This window comes from Carassius carassius, chromosome 9 (assembly GCF_963082965.1).
Source record: "Carassius carassius chromosome 9, fCarCar2.1, whole genome shotgun sequence".
Classification (NCBI taxonomy): domain Eukaryota; kingdom Metazoa; phylum Chordata; class Actinopteri; order Cypriniformes; family Cyprinidae; genus Carassius; species Carassius carassius.
The window spans coordinates 26,019,737-26,038,269 of record NC_081763.1 but is presented as its reverse complement, the minus strand read 5'-3'; the positions used below and the strand labels follow the sequence as shown (position 1 = coordinate 26,038,269).

General features: G+C 35.9%; 1 protein-coding gene and 1 pseudogene across 4 annotated transcripts in view; one reads left to right on the top strand and one right to left on the bottom strand.

Moving 5' to 3' along the window:
* Positions 1-12,477, bottom strand: part of LOC132149425 (myocardin-related transcription factor B-like) — a 31,437-nt gene extending 18,960 nt beyond the window's left edge. For 2 of the 4 annotated variants that reach the window (XM_059558652.1, XM_059558655.1), the window contains exons 1-3: positions 12,345-12,477; positions 4,019-4,084; positions 420-656 (exon numbers count right to left, since the gene is read on the bottom strand). In XM_059558652.1, the coding sequence (XP_059414635.1) occupies positions 420-573 (154 nt within the window). In that variant the 5' untranslated portion in view covers positions 574-656; positions 4,019-4,084; positions 12,345-12,477. Of the gene's footprint in view, positions 1-419; positions 657-4,003; positions 4,085-12,344 lie in introns of all 4 variants that reach the window. The other 2 variants (XM_059558653.1, XM_059558654.1) reach the window with 2 other exon arrangements.
* On the top strand, positions 3,022-3,138 carry LOC132150737 (5S ribosomal RNA; annotated as a pseudogene).
* Positions 12,478-18,533: the final 6,056 nt, after the last annotated feature.

Sequence of the window (18,533 nt, the reverse complement as noted above, 5' to 3'; positions counted from 1 at the left end):
AATGAAGGTGTATAAAGAGTAAAATAAAGATTATTTTTGAATGATCAACTGCTCCTTTGAGTTATAGCCAAACAAAAACCAAAACATGACTGCAAGTCTAAGAATCCTCTATATCTGAGATTTCGGCAATCATATTTGACGGAAATCTACCACATTCATTTAGCAGTTGTGCACCCTTACGTGAGCCAAGAACACTTTGGAAAGGGTTAAAGGGAGCACTTAAGACATGATTACATGTTGGCATTCATATGCAATTCCTGTGTAATTCCCCACGTCTTACCGCAAACAAATTTCTCAACCTTTTGGCAGGCCTTATTTTCTCAGTGTCAAATCTGGGCGGTAGTTTAATGGATGAGGAGGAAATAGGAGCTTGGGAGCAGAGTTATGGCCCAAGGGCCTGATTAAATGGGCTCACTCACCATTCTTGCGCTCTTTAATGGGTGGAAGGTTCTGAGTGGGCTGCAGAGACAATTCCTCCAGGTCATGGGTCACCGCTTCACTCCATGGGCTCGGCACCAGCACCCCCAGCACACCCGAGTCGCCCTCCACTCCCAGACTCTCCTGGGGCTCCATATCTCCTGGGGGGAGAGGCAAAGGTCTCTCCCTGGAAACTACCACAACAGTAGAGACGACTAGTGGGAATCTTGAACTACAGTCTGCCAGAGAGTGAGAGAGAGAGAGAGAGAGAGAGAGAGAGAGAGAGAGAGAGAGAGAGTGAGAGAGAGAGTGAGAGAGAAAAGGCTTTTAAGTGTTTAGCAGTCCTTATAAACATTAGAAAGCCCTAATGGAGCTGAACGTTGTTGTTGGGGTGTGGTGGCAAAACTAATTTACTTGTATGTGGTTGATTGTGAATAAACTTTAGATTGGCCAGAAATGCAGCTCAAAGGTTAATGTATTCATTTGTATCACACTGCTACGTTTTGTTGTAAACTGCTGTTAAACTTAAGAAACACTCTTATTTCACAGAGCTTCCTTGAATAGCTTGATCGAAATCTGACCAGCCAAACCCAACCTTCAACTATCCTCTCCAATGTATTTAATCAAATAAGTTTTATGGTCCTCCCAGTTAACCTATAAAGAAAGCTCTTAAATCCTTATGATGTTTAAAAGTGCAAGTTGTATAAGTCTTACTCTAATCCAAGACAAGTTATCTGGGAGTATATCCAGGCAGCACGTTTGGCCCAGCTGTTTAATGTGTTATTCTGACATATGCTTTACATCTTGGTACACTTAGGACAACTTTGTCTATAATATCTGCTTAATCTGATTTTGCTATGTACTGCACTGGAAAATATATGTAACCACATTTCATGGTTCAGACATGGAGATTTACAAAACAAACATTTTAAAGGATCACAGGGCTCCACAAAGTACAAGACACACAGAATTCAAAACATGTCACAACGCAAATTTATGAGCAACATATTAGAAATACCTGTATGTATGTAGTTATGCTAAAAGTGATATAGACTGATGGATACTAGTCACTTACCCTAGTTAAATGGCCATAACTAAAATGTACATTGACCTGCCCTGTGGTTAAAGATTCATGTTTACAATTTTTGTCTATTAAAAAAACAAAAAAAAACAAAAACGTACTAATAGAAAGAAACGGTTGTTCTATTACTGGTATGCTGAACTGATATTTCTCAATTACATTATTTCTAGCATTTCCAAGTCAAGAATACAAGGTTATAAAATAATGACTCAAGCAACTCTACATATATAATAAAGGGATAGTTGACACAAAAAAATAAAAAAATCTGTCATTAATTACTCACCTTCATGTGTTTCTGGGCCTGGCAATATTTCAGTTGCAATGCTGTCTATGCAGGGTCAGAAAGCTCTCAGATTTCATCAAAAACATCTTCATTTGTGTTCTGAAGATGAACCAAGGTCTTACAGGTTTGGAACAACATGAGTGTGAGTAATTAATGACAGAATTTTCATTTTTGGGTCAACTATCCCTTTAATAATAATAATAATAGTAGCAAACACTTTAATGTAAATTTTCTCGATTCAGTGGCTCCAAACATTATTTGGACTCTGAAACAACATTTAAATACACAAATACACAATAATGTATGTTTTTTATTATACACAAATACGCAGCACAAAAAAGATAGACTTATGTCCTATGTGTCCAATAAAAACAACAGCAAAAAATGATATATTAAAAATAATAATAATAATATACTGATAAAGCAATAATTATGAATGGTTCAAGAAAATAAGCTAATTCTTAATAAAGCTCATGTCCTATATGTCCATATTATTGTTATAAATATACAAGTAAAATAGAAGTATATCATATCTCACCATAGTCTAAGAATCAAATTAAGATTCCGAAGTATACTTCTATTAAAGGGACGAAGACAAGTCAAAGACGCTTCTCTTTGGAATGCTAGAAAATTATTTTTATATTTACTGTATTGTGCATGATGTCTGCTCAGAAAGCTCAGTCTGTTCTTTTTCCAGAAGGATGAGAGTTAAAGAAAAAGGTAAAAAAAAAAAATGCATAGCTGTTTAATGTCTAAGACTAATCCTGCACTCGGCTGTTCTGTCCAACCATGCCAAGCTGAAGACATAGTGGAGTTTGGCAAAACTGCGGCATCTGCTTATTCTAGCCTGACTGAGTCTGTCTGGATAGCTTCTCATAGAGATTTTTTTTTTCTGTGGAAGAATTGAGGCTTGCCTCAATTCGGTATATGCATTGTGATGGACTGGACAAATAAGACATTAAAAACCAAGTTTTAAAATCAATTATATGAACTCACAACAGCCAATGAGTGATTACAGGTTGGTGTTGACTTGGCACAAGTGTTCAAAACATCCTCCACCCACTGTAGGGTTATCTAAAGAAGTCTAGTTTCTATAATAGCCGCCATAAATAAAAAGCTCTTGTGACATTAATACAATGCTGACGTGATGTGGAGCACTTTAGTGGTGGGAACCTCAGTAGAATAACATTTGGCATATTACTTTTTTGCCTACCATAAAACCTTGTTATCTAGTTTCTATGCCGGCAGCCATATCACCCTGGAGCCCAAGACCGGTTTCCCACTGAAGCTAAGCAGGGCTGAGCCTGGTCAGTACCTGGATGGGAGACCTCCTGGGAAAACTAGGTTGCTGCTGGAAGAGGTGCTGGTAAGGCCAGCAGGGGGTGCTCACCCTGTGGTCTGTGTGGGTCCTAGCACCCCGGTGTAGTGATGGGGACACTATACTGTCAACAAGCACCGTCCTTCGGATGAGACGTTAAACCGAGGTCCTGACTCTCTGTGGTCATTAAAAATCCCAGGATGTCTTTCGAAAAGAGTAGAGTTGTGACCTCGGCATCCTGGCTAAATTCGCCCATTGGCCTCGGACCATCATGTCCTCCTAACAATCCCCATATCCGCTGACTGACTTCATCACTCTGTCTCCTCTCCACCAGTAAGCTGGTGTGTGGTGGGCGTTCTGGCGCAATATGGCTGCCGTCGCATCATCCAGGTGGATGCTGCACACTGGTGGTGGATAAGGAGATACCCCCTGACTATGTAAAGTGCTTTGAGTGCCTAGAATGCTATATAAACCGTAATGTATTATTATTATTATTATCCTTCTATATATATATATATATATATTCACATACACACACACACACACACACACACACACAAAAGCATTAAATACACACATACAAATAATAAAATAAATAACTAGATAAATAATATAAAAATATATTCATAACAAAAAACCGTGTAGCAGTATAGAACAAAGCCTCATGCAAAAATCAATAATAGAAATATAAAATGCATCGCAATTTAATTTACAACTGCATTTTTAGTCCTAACTGCCCATTCAAATTATTTATTACCTTTTGAATGAAATCTACAATGGGATGTATTAAAATAATTTGTAATTCTACTTACCTTAAAATTAACTAGTTAACTTTATTAACTAAAAAAAGTCTACAACCGACAAAATGACAAATCTGCTACAATAACTTAATTCTAATCAGTACCTGCCGATGATTTACCTGCCAAAGGAGAAGGATGATTTGTGCCACAGTGCTTCTTATGAAGATTACTAGGTCATGATGCCTCTGAAACAGAAATCAATATTCTGTCATTAGATGAAACAGAACATCCAGTTCAAGCAACATAAATCTTCCCAGTAGCAGTTTTCCATAGGTGAAAGAAGAAACCTTGCACCTCATCTGGTTGCAAAACAGCATGTGGAAAAGTGGACAAGGAAAGTAAAGGGTGGTTTGCATCTAATCAATGCAGTTGCTGTGGAAACGCTAATCTGCTTGTGTGCTGATTAATTGCTAAACAATAGGATGACGGATATTTATGGATGCGTGCCACTCCACAGAAGAGGCCCATCATGAGATATGGAAAACAAGCTTATGAGAGTCTGCACTATAGCATCAAACACCACCTCCGCAAACAAGGGCATTAATATTCATTAAAGAACAACAAGACAAACATTCAGCTGTGTTGCTCTCTGTTGCACATCTGATATTTTGCAGTTACATTGGATCTTTTTTTTCTCACACTATCAGAAGCGGCACGTCTAAACTTAAAATGCAATCTCAAATAAAAAACTGTATCTTTGTATCTGTATGTTTGAAAATTAAGCAGACTTAGTGTTACTAAAAAAATAATAACCTCCTTGCAGAAATATACACCAGTTTCATCTTCCATCTATTACTTTTGATTTCTTTAATGAATGTATAAAAGAATCCTAAATATGTGTACTTGAGGACTTCATACTTGTTGAGTTCACAACCACTTTCAATGGAAAGCAGAGAAATTAAGTGACTCAGTGAACACTGTGATCTTGTTATCTTGTGCAAATTAAAAACAACAGGTTGATGAATGTCTTAACTCTTCCAGATGTACAAGCCCCGATGACTTGACTAAGCCTTGGTTGGCTTTCTTGCCTACTCCAATTCCCCACTCTCAATCTTATTCAGCTGAGTTTAAAGACTTTCCAGCTGTTTTCTCGCTAAGGATCAGCAGTAAGCCCCTCTCAGTGACACTATGACAATTCATCTTAGTCACAGTTTCGAAACCTGTCATCTACTGACAATGTGCAAATTAAAGGACAAAGATGCAGCTCATTTCCATAATGACTAGCACAAATGAGCAACTATCACAGCCATCTCAAGCACAAATTGGCTTAAGTAACTTAAACAGTAACTTAAATAACACTCGTACTCTTTTTGCCACTGTTGAGAGACTGACAAACCCCCCAAGTCAGATTCCCAGTGAAATGCTCTCAGACAGCAAATGCAAGAGTTTGCATCCTTCTTTTCTGAGAAAAATCCTCAAGTAATGCAGAGGTCAGACAGATTAGGCCACAATATCAAAAAAATACTATGTCTATTTTTGAAGCAATTGATAGCAAAATTCTTGAAGACATAGTGCAGCACCTAAAATCGTCAACCTCCTACCTTGACACACTTCCCACACCTTTTTTCAAAAGTGTGCTTAACTGCTTAGAAGCAGATCTTTTAGAACTGGTGAACGCCTCACTTCTTTCTGGGACATTTCCAAACTCCTTAAAAACTGCAGTTGTTAAGCCCCTCCTGAAAAAGAGCAATCTTGATAACACCATTTTGAGCAACTTTAGACCAATATCTAATCTTCCTTTTATAGGCAAAATTATAGAAAAGGTAGTTTTTAATCAGCTGAACAAATACTTAAACTCAAATGGATACCTGGACAATTTTCAATCTGGTTTTCGACTGCATCACAGCACAGAGACAGCACTCATTAAGATAATAAATGATATTCGCTTAAATTTTGACTCTGACCAAAAATATCGGTGCTGGTATTGCTAGATCTCAGTGCTGCGTTTGACACTGTCGATCATAACATAATACTAGAGAGACTGGAAAACTGGGTCGGGCTTTCTGGGATGGTACTCAAATGGTTCAGGTCATACTTAGAAGCATAAGTCTAAGTGGACGTCCATGACATGCGGAGTCCCACAAGGGTCAATTCTTGCACCGCTCTTGTTTAGCCTGTATATGCTTCTACTAAGTCAAATAATGAGAAAGAACCAAATTGCCTATCACAGCTATGCTGATGATACCCAGATTTACCTAGCCTTATCTCCAAATGACTAAAGCCCCATTGACTCCCTATGCCAATGCATTGATGAAATTAATAGTTGGATGTGCCAGAACTTTCTTCAGTTAAACAAGGAAAAAAACTGAAGTCATTGCATTTGGAAACAAAGATGAAGTGTTCAAGGTGAATGCATACCTAGACTCTAGGGGTCAAACAACTAAAAATCAAGTCAGGAATCTTGGTGTGATTCTGGAGACAGACCTTAGTTTCAGTAGTCATGTCAAAGCAGTAACTAAATCAGCATACTATCATTTAAAAAACATTGCAAGAATTAGATGTTTTGTTTCAAGTCAAGACTTGGAGAAACTAGTTCATGCCTTCATCACCAGCAGGGTGGACTATTGTAATGGGCTCCTCACCGGCCTTCCCAAAAAGACCATTAGACAGCTGCAGCTCATCCAGAACGCTGCTGCCAGGATTCTGACTAGAACCAGAAAATCTGAGCATATCACACCAGTCCTCAGGTCCTTACACTGGCTTCCAGTTACATTTAGGATTGATTTTAAAGTACTTTTACTCGTATATAAGTCACTAAATGACCTAGGACCAAAATATATTTCAGATATGCTCACTGAATATAAGCCTAACAGACCACTCAGATCATTAGGATCGAGTCAGTTGGAAATACCAAGTGTTCACACAAAACAAGGGGAGTCTGCCTTTAGTTACTATGCCGCCCGCAGTTGGAATCAGCTTCCAGAAGAGATCAGATGTGCTAAAACACTGGTCACATTTAAATCTAGACTTAAAACTCATCTGTTTAGCTGTGCATTTATTGAATGAGCACTGTGCAATGTCCGAACTGATTGCACTATATTTTCACTGTTTTTTATTTTATTTTATGTAAAATCATTTTCTAACTGTTTTAAATTCATTTTAAATAAGTAAATTTTTTTAATAGTTTTAAAAGTTTTAAAATTGCTATTATTTTTTTTTGCTATTAGTTTTATTCTTGTTATTATTTTTCTTCATTATTATTTTACTTTATTTTATGTAAAACACTTTGAATTACCATTGTGTACGAAATGTGCTATATAAATAAACTTGCCTTGCCTTGCCTTAAGACGTGATTAAAATAATGATGCAAAATTAAATGCCAGTAAACTGACAGACGCAAAGCTTAGAAATACCTACTGTGTGATTTATTTAAATCTTCTTTTCACATAAATTTTGCATCTGAAAGAGAAACTCTAACAAATGTATATGCAGCCACAAATATAACGGTCTCCATGCCTTTTTATTGCTATTTTTTCACTGCATGTCTTGGATAAATTCGGTCAGGGTTTGCACTGGTGCGAGCTGTTAGTAAATGTGACATCATAAACTTGACACCTTTTGTAAATGATTTCAGAGAAAAACTTAACACACGGCTGAGAATCATACAACATTCAGGTTGTCCCGAACACAGCAAAATCCCACAGAACATGTGGCCTGTTGCAAATGAAAACAATATGTGTTCTCAAACAAGCTCAAAATATTCTCTGATATGATATCTCTGGATAAAACTAAAGTATGAACATGACAAGAAAAACAAAAACATGAGTCCATCATAAACTACACAATTTTCTGTGAAATCTGTCAGTTCTGACAGCCCCAAATCTTTACACTATCTCTGACTTTCAGCAACTAGTCTGGACTCAAATCAGGGCAAAAACTGAGTAGTATTCCAGCCTGAAGTCTCTTAATGGAGTTTGTTATTTTGAATGGAAAAAATAGGTGTGATTCTCAGTTGTGTTTATTTAAAATAGTTAACAGTTGTTCTGTAAAGTCCAAACACCGATCCAAGTGGAGTTTGGCGGGACACATTATGGCCATATTACTGCATTATTACACACTGAGAACTTCTCTTCACACAAACACAGAATGACTCAATCACAGTAAAATGGAAGGGGTCAGCTGTGCTGCTAAAAATAGCTGTGAGACCAGCCAGAATAAGCATCAGAAATAAAAAAGAAACCCCTCCAACGCTTTTCCATGTGCGCGCGGAGAACGCAGGCATCAGGAGTCAGCACAAAGAAAACACTGTGAGACCCGCTCAAGTGAGGAAAGGAAAGAGAAGGGGGAAATTCCTTCACCATTCCCAAAAAAGATCCCACATTTTAACTTTCCCAGAAAGCCAGCTGATTCCCAAGAGGCTGTCCCTGGACACAGCACACAAGGCTCCCACTTCCCCTCATGCCATTGGCCCAGCACAGGGAGTCAGTAGCGAGAGATCAATAAACCAGAAATCAAAATAGCCTGCTTTTAACTGAGGCGGTCTATTAGGCTGAATTTAAATCAATGCACCAAAGTAATGCTCATCAAGGATTTAATTCGTTTTAAAAGCTGACTCTCTGGTTACAACGTGACCATACAGTTACTTCTCAGAATCTATTTCCCATCATTCAACCCAATTAGTTTCAGGTTTCACTGTGACCTTACATTACCACAAACCTCACGCATCTTTTTCAGAACAGCAGATGTTTGGCAGTCTGATTTATGATAGCTGACCACTTTCATCAAGCAACAATGTGGCAAACAATGAGATAAGCTTGTTGATCATATTGTACAATGGCCAGAGTGATGAAATAAGTGGTTTCAGGGTGTTCTTTTTGGGTAAACACATCAACACCAGACATCATGCTATGGCTCCTACTCAAAGACAAACTGGAACAATGACAGCTGGGTCAATAACAAAATAGTGTTCAAGATAAATAATGAGACAAATCTTTTTAAAATCCATGTGCCTACTCTGTGTATTCATGCTGCTTTTCATGTGGTTGTGAAAACAAACATCTTTATATTTCATTTTCATATTTTTCCACATTATTATAAGATTTAAATTTTCATCAAAGGTTTAAATAACATGATTGTAAAATTCCATGTAGTATAACCATAAAGTAAACATATTTTTTCTTAGATCTTGGATACGTGTGAGTGTTCAACTTAATCATTATTTTCAAAAAAAAGTTTTTGAAAGGAACAGTTCATGCAAACATGAAAATCTGCCTAAAATCCTCAGGCCATCTAAGATGTAGATGAGTTTGTTTCTTCATCAGAACAGATTTGTAGAAATTTAGCATTACATCACAAACAATGTTTCTTACAAACACACATCTTTTAATTTCACACAATGTTAATTCATGGACTGGAGTGGTGTGGATTATTGTGATGTTTTTATCAGCTGTTTGGACTCTCATTCTGACGGCACCCATTCACTGCAGAAGATCTACTGGTGAGCAAGTGATGTAATGTTAAATTTCTATTAACTCATCTACATCTTGGATGGGTGAGTACATTTTCACTCCATTTCATTTTATTTTATTTATTTATTTTACAAATACAGTAAATATTAAATCAAACATCATTTTTTTTGGGGGGGGGGGGGGGGGGGGGTTGGGGGGGGCACCACATAACATGTTCCAACCTGAACCCAGTTATGCAATAAAAACATCTAATAATTTAAGAAAATTCTTGACCTTGACACTCAGTCATGAGGGTACTTTTATGACACCATTTTCTGTTTTCTGCCCCCTGCATGCTTCTGCATTAGGTTTCACCACATGGTTTTGATTTAGCTGAAAATATTTATAAAAATGTAACAATACATGCTAACTACACTTTTCCATTCTGTAATATATGGTGGTTCAGAGAGAACAGGAATACCTGTGCAACCCAGCAAGTCATTTCATGCAACTTTATCAGAACGCATCCCACACAAGTTCCCTGACCATTTGAGAGGATTAAATTTTGGTTGGCAGTGCTGATTTACTAATTATGTCGAGGGCTTTTGATCTAAGGACACCTGAGCATGGATATGAATCTGGTTCATCAGCATCAAAGCCTGTGAGGTCGCATCACATGACATCTCAGCGGAATGTGATTGTGTCATGTGATCAGAGAGTGCAGAACAGTTATTTGTCCTGATTCTCTTTCCATCAGGCATCCGTTTGAAATATGAACTAAAAAAAGCCAGGAACAGTGATATCTACAAAAGCAATGACCTCATTCTTGTTTGTAAACTTTTACCTTTCCAAACTAGTTCCAATGCACCAAATAACATTTACCCGATGATAACATTTAACGATAACTTGAGGCCGCAAACTTGAAGTCAAACAGGAGATGCAGCAGACTAAGAAAACAATGTCCAGACCACCAGGGACACATCATGCTTACAACTACTATAAATACCAGGACCAACAGCTTTCAAGTTCCTGTTTGAGCACAGCTGCAGTCTAAAGGTCCTGTCTTAACTGTAGACATGTGGACATTGACCAAATGATGGAAGGTAGTCAAAACACGGGTCGTTATTTTACACAAAGTCAGAATTCCTTTAAATCGATTCACAGACAGGGAACAGTCCTCATCATTCATCTTTTCAGTGCACAATGTTTGAGGAAAGACATTTGTATGTGAAATACGCTGTGGTGAACTGACACCTGCAGTGGGTAAGATTCATCCTGTCATCAATAAAGAATGCTTTATTTTTCAAGTCAACGTCCATCCATAGCATGAGCTATATTAATATATTAAGACTATGTTGTTCAGATTATAATATTTGATCAGTATCATTAGATAAAATCCAAAAAATGTGAGTTGAGAAGCTGTGAAAATAAGTTGGCATTTGATGCTGTGCAGGCTAACTGGCATGGATAAACAATTAAAACACGTGGTTCTGCCGTTTAAGAGCTGCTTGCAAATATTATTCATAAATCATAACACACATTCACTATTTTTTGACAACTCTGTCTGGTTTGCCTGACATATTTCCATTAATATGACAAGCTTAAATAAATATCAGTAATAACAAGCTGGTTCATCCAGTCCTGGATGGTTGTCATGCTCTTCTTGACTACAATGACGGCAAATAAACAGAAACACAATAACACTGTAAGTGGACAGAGACATTGTAGGTCTAAAGGACAAACTGAATTTAGTGAACATGAATGTATTCAATACTGCAAGAAAGGGTGGCTTATGGTTGAGACTATATTTAGGCATAAAGCCGGCTTATTGAAACTCGTTCTACCTGCAGTAGAGACTAATTATTCAGGCCTGAGGCAGTAAACACTGGGAGTGCTTCAGGCACCACACCTCCACACAAATCACACTGAAGCTAAAGGTCGCTGCATGGGAACGCTCAACAATGCTGCCTTGCAGACACACCCATAAAGCCATGAGTGTGTGCATGCTTAACAACAATTTAATGAACTATCAAGACTGTTTCACTTGTTTATGGTAACAAATACTCGACTCAAAATGCACTCTGTGACCTCACACCTATTGAGTTGGAGCGACACACACAAATGCATTTATCTAAAATGACTTGCACATTTTTTGTTTGAATTATCTTTGAATGTTTGCACTGTACATGTATGGAAACCAGTGTATGATACCCATGCAATCAATCAAAATTTAATTCAAGTGTAAATGTAGAGATTTACTGGGGGGTTGGGGGAGGCTCTCTGTGACTCTCAAATGTAACATGGGAATAGTGGAAATATATGAAAACATGAAATACATGATTCAGTTAATATAAATATTTAACTCTATGCTTTAATACTGACACAAATAAAATTTTAATTATTTATAGCCTATTTAAAATGTATAATTAATGTAACAAGAAAGTTAAGAGATATCGAATTAGTACATTTAAAGAGCTTGTAGAAATATAAAATATTCCTATACAACTTGTATATTTCACGATAGGCATGAGATGAGAGGAGATTTAAAATTAACATTTAGACTTAGGCTATATTGTTTATATGTAAATGTACGTAGAATGAACATTAAGATTACATTTAAAAATTGTATTTGATATATACACAATAAGTTTACATGAATTAAAAAACGCTTACCGACCAGAAAACCCATATTATTAATATTACATACATAAATACATATAGCCTACATATTCGCACATTAATAAAAAGAATGACGTCATCTGAACTTTCTATAACCGTGAACTGACGCTACTATTACCAATGTAATAGTGCTTCTAAATATTCCCTAAAATTACCCTAAAGTGACACTGTTCTAGCAGCAAATATATCAGAAAAAAACACCTCCACATAACAGACTGTTACACAAAAGTTCAGTTTATGACTCATTATTCTGAATTACCGCGCAGGTATTTAATATATAAAGTGTCACTTTCAATGTAATGCAATGACTGGAGTGTCAATCGCTTGCTCGGCAGTTATGATACATCTTATAGATAATAAAACTGGATAAATATCTTACCGTGTTTTTGGCTTCAAAATTGAATGTGTTCCCATTGATGACACCAAGAATACAACAAAATCCCGACAGGACATTTGTTTTCTTTCTTTTCTGGAGTAGCAGTTGTTACAGAGGGTAAAGATGGCCGTTCTTATTGTGTTTAGCCGGTGATGTAATGAACTTCTGTTAACCCTTCACAACATTTCCGAAGACAACTGACACCACATCGAAGTGAAACGGAATAAAAGTACTTCATAATGTACTTCATATCTGATTCTGAAAGATAAACGTAAACAAGCGTCTACACGCAGCAATGCACATATAGCCTTTGCCCAGAGGAGTAAGAAAAGTGATGTTATAGCCTAATGAAGAAAAAAAAACGTTACTCAACTCAAATAACTCAAATCTTTGTCCTTAAAACTATTTAAAACTGAAATTTATCAAAGCTGTTCTTTTTTTTATAGATGTTTTACATTTAAATAGATATTTATAGAAGGTTTTATGGGGTACACGTTTTTAATTATTATTAAATAATAAGCCTATAAGCACTTTGCACCCCTGATAATGTCATGACTTGCATTAGTGCGCTTCTGAGAGACTCATAAGCTCATATCAGTTACAGACCCTGATGTGAACCGTTACCCTACTGTTAAATGTCTGTCATCAGTCCAAGTGGACTTAGTAAATAAACAGGCAAAATGAAATAACGAAAAATAAGATAAAGTTATAAACTAAGATAAGAATTAATAAATAAATACACTGAATTTTTATCTCTGTGTTTGTATGACACTGCCATCTGGTGTGCTTTCAAAGTCAATTCATTCCCGACAAGTGCATGAACATATCCAAAAATAATGACAGGAACATTTCTTGAGAAACTGTTACTGCTGTCAGAAGCAAACCACTCACTTACACAACTAGATTCAATTCCCTTGTCACTGAATTTTACAAATTACATTACTTAGTGTGTTTCCACAGGGTTGTTGCAGTATCTTTCCAAATATACTAAATGTTGCATTTAGTTACCAATATGTACACTTCAGGTACAAATATCTATACAATATGTATAAATATGTTTATACATATATTTATACATATATAAAGTTCCCAGTGACAGCTTTTGTAGCTTTTTGAGAGTTAAAATGATAGTTCACCCCAAAACAAAAATGCTGTCAATGATGGGTTGTTTCAGCACAACTTTGGGTTAAAAATGTATTTTATAAATGTAACCCAACAGCTGGGTTAGTGCATATTTGAACCAAAGTTGGGTTGAAACAACCCAGAATGTTTTAGTATTTTTGACATTTTAAACCTGTATGACTTTCTTTTTTTTGTGGAACTTAAAATAATATATTTATTTAAGAATATTGTAACCAACCAGTTTTGTTTCCAACTGGCTTCCATAGTATATTTTACAATGGAATGTAAGTCAATGTGAATCGAAATTGTTTTGTTGCTAACATTCTTCAAAATATCTTCATACAGCTTTGGAATGAAATGAGAGTGAGTAGTATATGATGAAAGAATCTAACTTTTGGGTGTACTATCCCCTTTAACACAAACATGCAAAGGCAGACCAAGTATTAAGATATTCAATTGTAATAAGTATTCACAATATTTGTGATTACTTCAGTATGTTTGAGAGTAAATGCATGTGATATCTGATTGCTTATTGTAAGCCAGTGTTTATGGTGTTGAACTGTGCCCTCAAAGTAACATTATAGTGGACCCAGCAGGTAATTTCTTAAAGGTTTACAATATAATACTTGAGATGAACCATACAACTCTTGGTTTACCCAAACATTTCAGGATCACACCATCTTAATAAACTTTGCAAGTGTCCTCATGTTTCAACAGCCATTTAGAAAGCAGTAGATTACAGATCATTTGCAAACCAAACCAGAGCCAACATAACAACAAACTTAAGTAGCATGGTGTGAGTCATAAGAAAGGTTGCTCTTTTCCCCTCTCTCTTTCTGTTTCTCTTGCTTTCGTTTCTCATGTCTACTCCCACACAGTTGGTTCAGGATGATCATGTCCCACATTGCCCACACTTCCCCGCTGATAGAGGTGTGAGGCTTAATCATGGCCCAGAATAGTGTGTGGTTTGGGGAAGGGGGAGGCAGGCTGGATGCCAGCCGTATCTCTGAGAGTGCTGGCTTGAGATGTGACTCATTGTAGTGCAGTGTATCTTTACATTCTGCTTCACACACAGTGTGTGATGGGCAGGATAGAGCCCCAGCTGCCTGGGAGACTTTGGGGCACCAACCACTGATAATTCTTTTAGATTACAATCTATAAATGCAACTACAAAACAGTCTGAGTTTGTGCTGCAGCTGCGCCCTGGCGATCAGGTCATGCACAAATGTTGTGCATCAACATTCAAGTTTGATTCTAGCCAATTCCCAATAATGATTCCTCTATAAAAATGATTTTTCAAAGTTGTACAAAAAACATGATTAATGAAAAACAGATGATTAAGGGGACATTGACTGAAGAATGAAGGAGTGCTGCTCTTCAAAATGAATCTGGCTTACTTATGCACCATTTGGTTTTGAAGGATGTTGGTGGGAAGACTGACCCAGTCCTTTTCAACACCTGCTCTTTCTTTTCTCGGTGACAGTGTGCATCCTGTCCACACGTTTACCATGTAGATTTACCTTGTACCACTGTAAAAAAGGAAAAACACTTCAGATTCTTAAGAATGTTGGAATCTTTTTTTTTTTTTAAGAAAAATAAATAAATAAATAAATAATTTTATTCAGCATGTATTAAGTTACTCAAAAATAACAGTAACATTTTTTTTATGTTAAAAAAAAATGACGTCACAAATAAACGCTGTTCTTTTGAACTTTCAATTTATTGAAGAATCCTGGAGAAAAACAAAAAACAAAAAAACGTCACTGTTTCCACAAAAATATTAAGCAGCAAAACTGTTTTCAATAATGAAGACTGAGAAATGATTCAGAAAATTCCCTGGAACAAATTGAATAAAATTTGAATAAATATATTCAAACAGAAAACAGTTACTGAGTTATTGTAAGTTGTAATAACATTTCACAATATGAAAGCATCTGTTTAAAATAACAGTCCATGTTGAATCGATGAACAACATGCCTGGATAATACAAATATAATTATTATTCAGTATTGATATCAGTTGTTAATTACTCTTACTATTGAGGTGAACAAAGATGTTTAATATTATATTAAATTACCAGTGCTCACAGATTTTATAACATACATAAAAATGACTGCGCTATTAAAGGAGCACTTGTGCATTTACTATGCAGCAGCAGCAGAGGACAGTATAGTATTTCTGTTTTGTTTCATGAGCTACATTTTTTTTGAACATTACAAAATTAGACATTCTGTTTCTGAGCCTTTAAACCAGAACATAATGATTTCTCAAGGAAAAATGCATGTCTCGGTATCGAAGAAACCGTGGAAAACAAAAGGAGAGTGTGGAAGGCCAAATTTTCAGCATATACAGAGAGAATTAGATACTCTAAATTTCACTTGTTGGTCACGTCTTGCTCAAAACAAAGCATCAGTGGCAAATCATTTAAATTAGTCTGTCAAATTATGTATTTGATTACATAAAGAGAGTCACAGATTATCATTTTCTCATTATAATACCTGTCACCATGCTGACATTCACACATTTATTCTACTTTATACAATAATCTAAGATGAAATGATCCATGATACTGACAATGACCCTCGTTTCTAATGATAAAATGGATCAACAACTGCACAGACACATGTGCAAACACTCCGCTTAATTGTGAAATGTTTATTGATGGGAAAGCATATGCTGTGTGACGGCATCAGAAAGTGAGTATGGGGGATGTTTGGAGAGATCTGTTTAGTGTGTAATGAAACCCTTCTCAATGGATGGAGGCTGAAAGCTGAACATCTGCATCTAATTTAAGTGCCCCTCCTATGATGACGCGAATATGTTGCCGTTTATAGCTGAAGCAGTCATGCCATCCGTGAGTTCTTACAGTGCAACGGTTAAAGTCCTGCCAGGCTTCAGAATTCACGCCACATCCTGCAAGCGTCCATAATGACATCCCATGGTGGAGCGAAATGTCGCATTGTTAATTGACATGCAGTGTGTGCGTCCATCATGCCAACTAGACTGGAGTGTGTGACCTTGAAGATTCGACTAAGTGAGAGCAGAAATATGACCCAACCGCTGGGTTGAAGAAGTTGGGGTAATAGTGATTTATTAAAACACAGAATATATATACATATATACACACATATATATATATATATATATATAAAACATGAAGAGACTTAACAAGCATAAGTGAGATATGGTGTCATCATCAGATAATACAGTAGTAGCCTATATATTTTTAAAACATTTACTCAGACATGTTGCTCTAAAGCTATTTTTTCTTCATTAAAATTTTCTATCGATCTCACATTCAAGTTCAGACAAAAGAGAAATCTGTTCCTTACACAAAATCAGCATCATTACCCCAGTCTTCAGTGTCAAATAGTCCTTCAGAAATCATTCTGATATGCTGATTTGTTGCTCAAGAAACATTTCTTATTATTATCAGTGTTGAAAACGGTTGTGCTGCTTAATAATATTTGTGGAACTTTGATACATATTTTTCTTTACTTATTGATGAATGGAAAAAAAAAAATCACCATTTACTTGAAATAGAAACTATATGTAACAATTTTTTTTCTGCCATATTTTTCAACAGTATACTGTAAGTACATTTTCAAGGTCACATCTCTGCCTCATTAAATAGTTGGTCAACTAAATGTTTTGAGAGTCACTCACTGCAGAGTATCACAGGTTCTTTGAGAATACAAAAGTCTGGACTGGCTTTGATTTGAATAACAAAAGAGAGATGTCTTAAACAGCGATTATGTGAGAAATAAAACACAGCTGTAAATCTACACAGCATTGAAAAAGTCTCTAAGTATCTTTCTCTTCAGGCATTTGATTTTTAAACTGTACAACTGGTTCTTTACGCAGCAACTGAAGTTGGGTCCGTGTACGATTTGATAGTTTATTTGAAATGTCAATGACAAAAAACAAGATTTCAGCAGGATTTTTTTGTGTTTTTGACCTAGAGATAATATCTAGTTTTTAGAGTGAGAGTGTTTGAAGTCACACGTTCTTATCATAATATGTGTAGAATTAGAAAATTTGATATGCAATCTAAATGTCACAAGGGAATGTGTTGACAAAAACACCACTAAAGCTTTCCTCATGCCTGACAAGCAGATTTCCTGATCAACCTTGAAGACATGAAAAACATAATTTACCAGTCTCCATAACACAGAAGCAGGCTATAAAGATGAGGAAAGTTCTTGGTTTTATATGAGACCAGTACTGTTTTGAAGACTTCTTTCTTTCTTGTTTAAGTTTGTATTTATCATAATGCAAATATGATAAAATGGTGAAATGAAAGTAAAGCCTAATTATAAATTCATATTTGTCCCTCCTTTTTTTTAAGAAGTGCATGCTGATAATACTACTTTGATTAGATGCGTTCTTATTAAAAAAAGAAATATAAGAAATCATATTTTCTACGCCATACCTGTACAGATAATAAAACGATCCAAAAAATGTCAAAGGTGTCGCTCTCATTTGCAAAACTTTTGTGTTCTATTGCAAAATTATTGCAATTCCCTGAGAAACTTTTAAGATGGAAATAATATGAGTTGATTTTGCGAGCGAATGCAAAGTTCTCAGGGGAACAGTACTTCTGTGAGAGAATGAATACACATTTTTCCTCCGGTCCCACATGATTTTCTCATCACCATGTCCTCTTAGGAGGCTCAGTATAAAACATATATCTTTACCCTATGAAAAAGTATACTAAAATGTATTTGAAATACATTTATTTTGTGCTAAACTACAAAAAACATACCCACAATTGTACTTTAATTGTGCGGAAGTAGTGCTGAGGTCCAACAAAAATATTAAAATGTGAATTGTGCAATAAAGAAATACTCCAAATAAAGTTTAATTACAATTTTATATCAGCATTAAGTCTTGACATGTTAATAAATATGTTAATGGATTTGAAGTATAGTCATCTTAATTTGTATAGCACTTATTCAATAAAGATTGTATACTGTATACCTAGTATTTTAAATAAATGATGGCATAGGATTTTTACTATGGTGATAAGCATAAAATAATGACATAACTAACAAAAGTCTTTAGATGTGT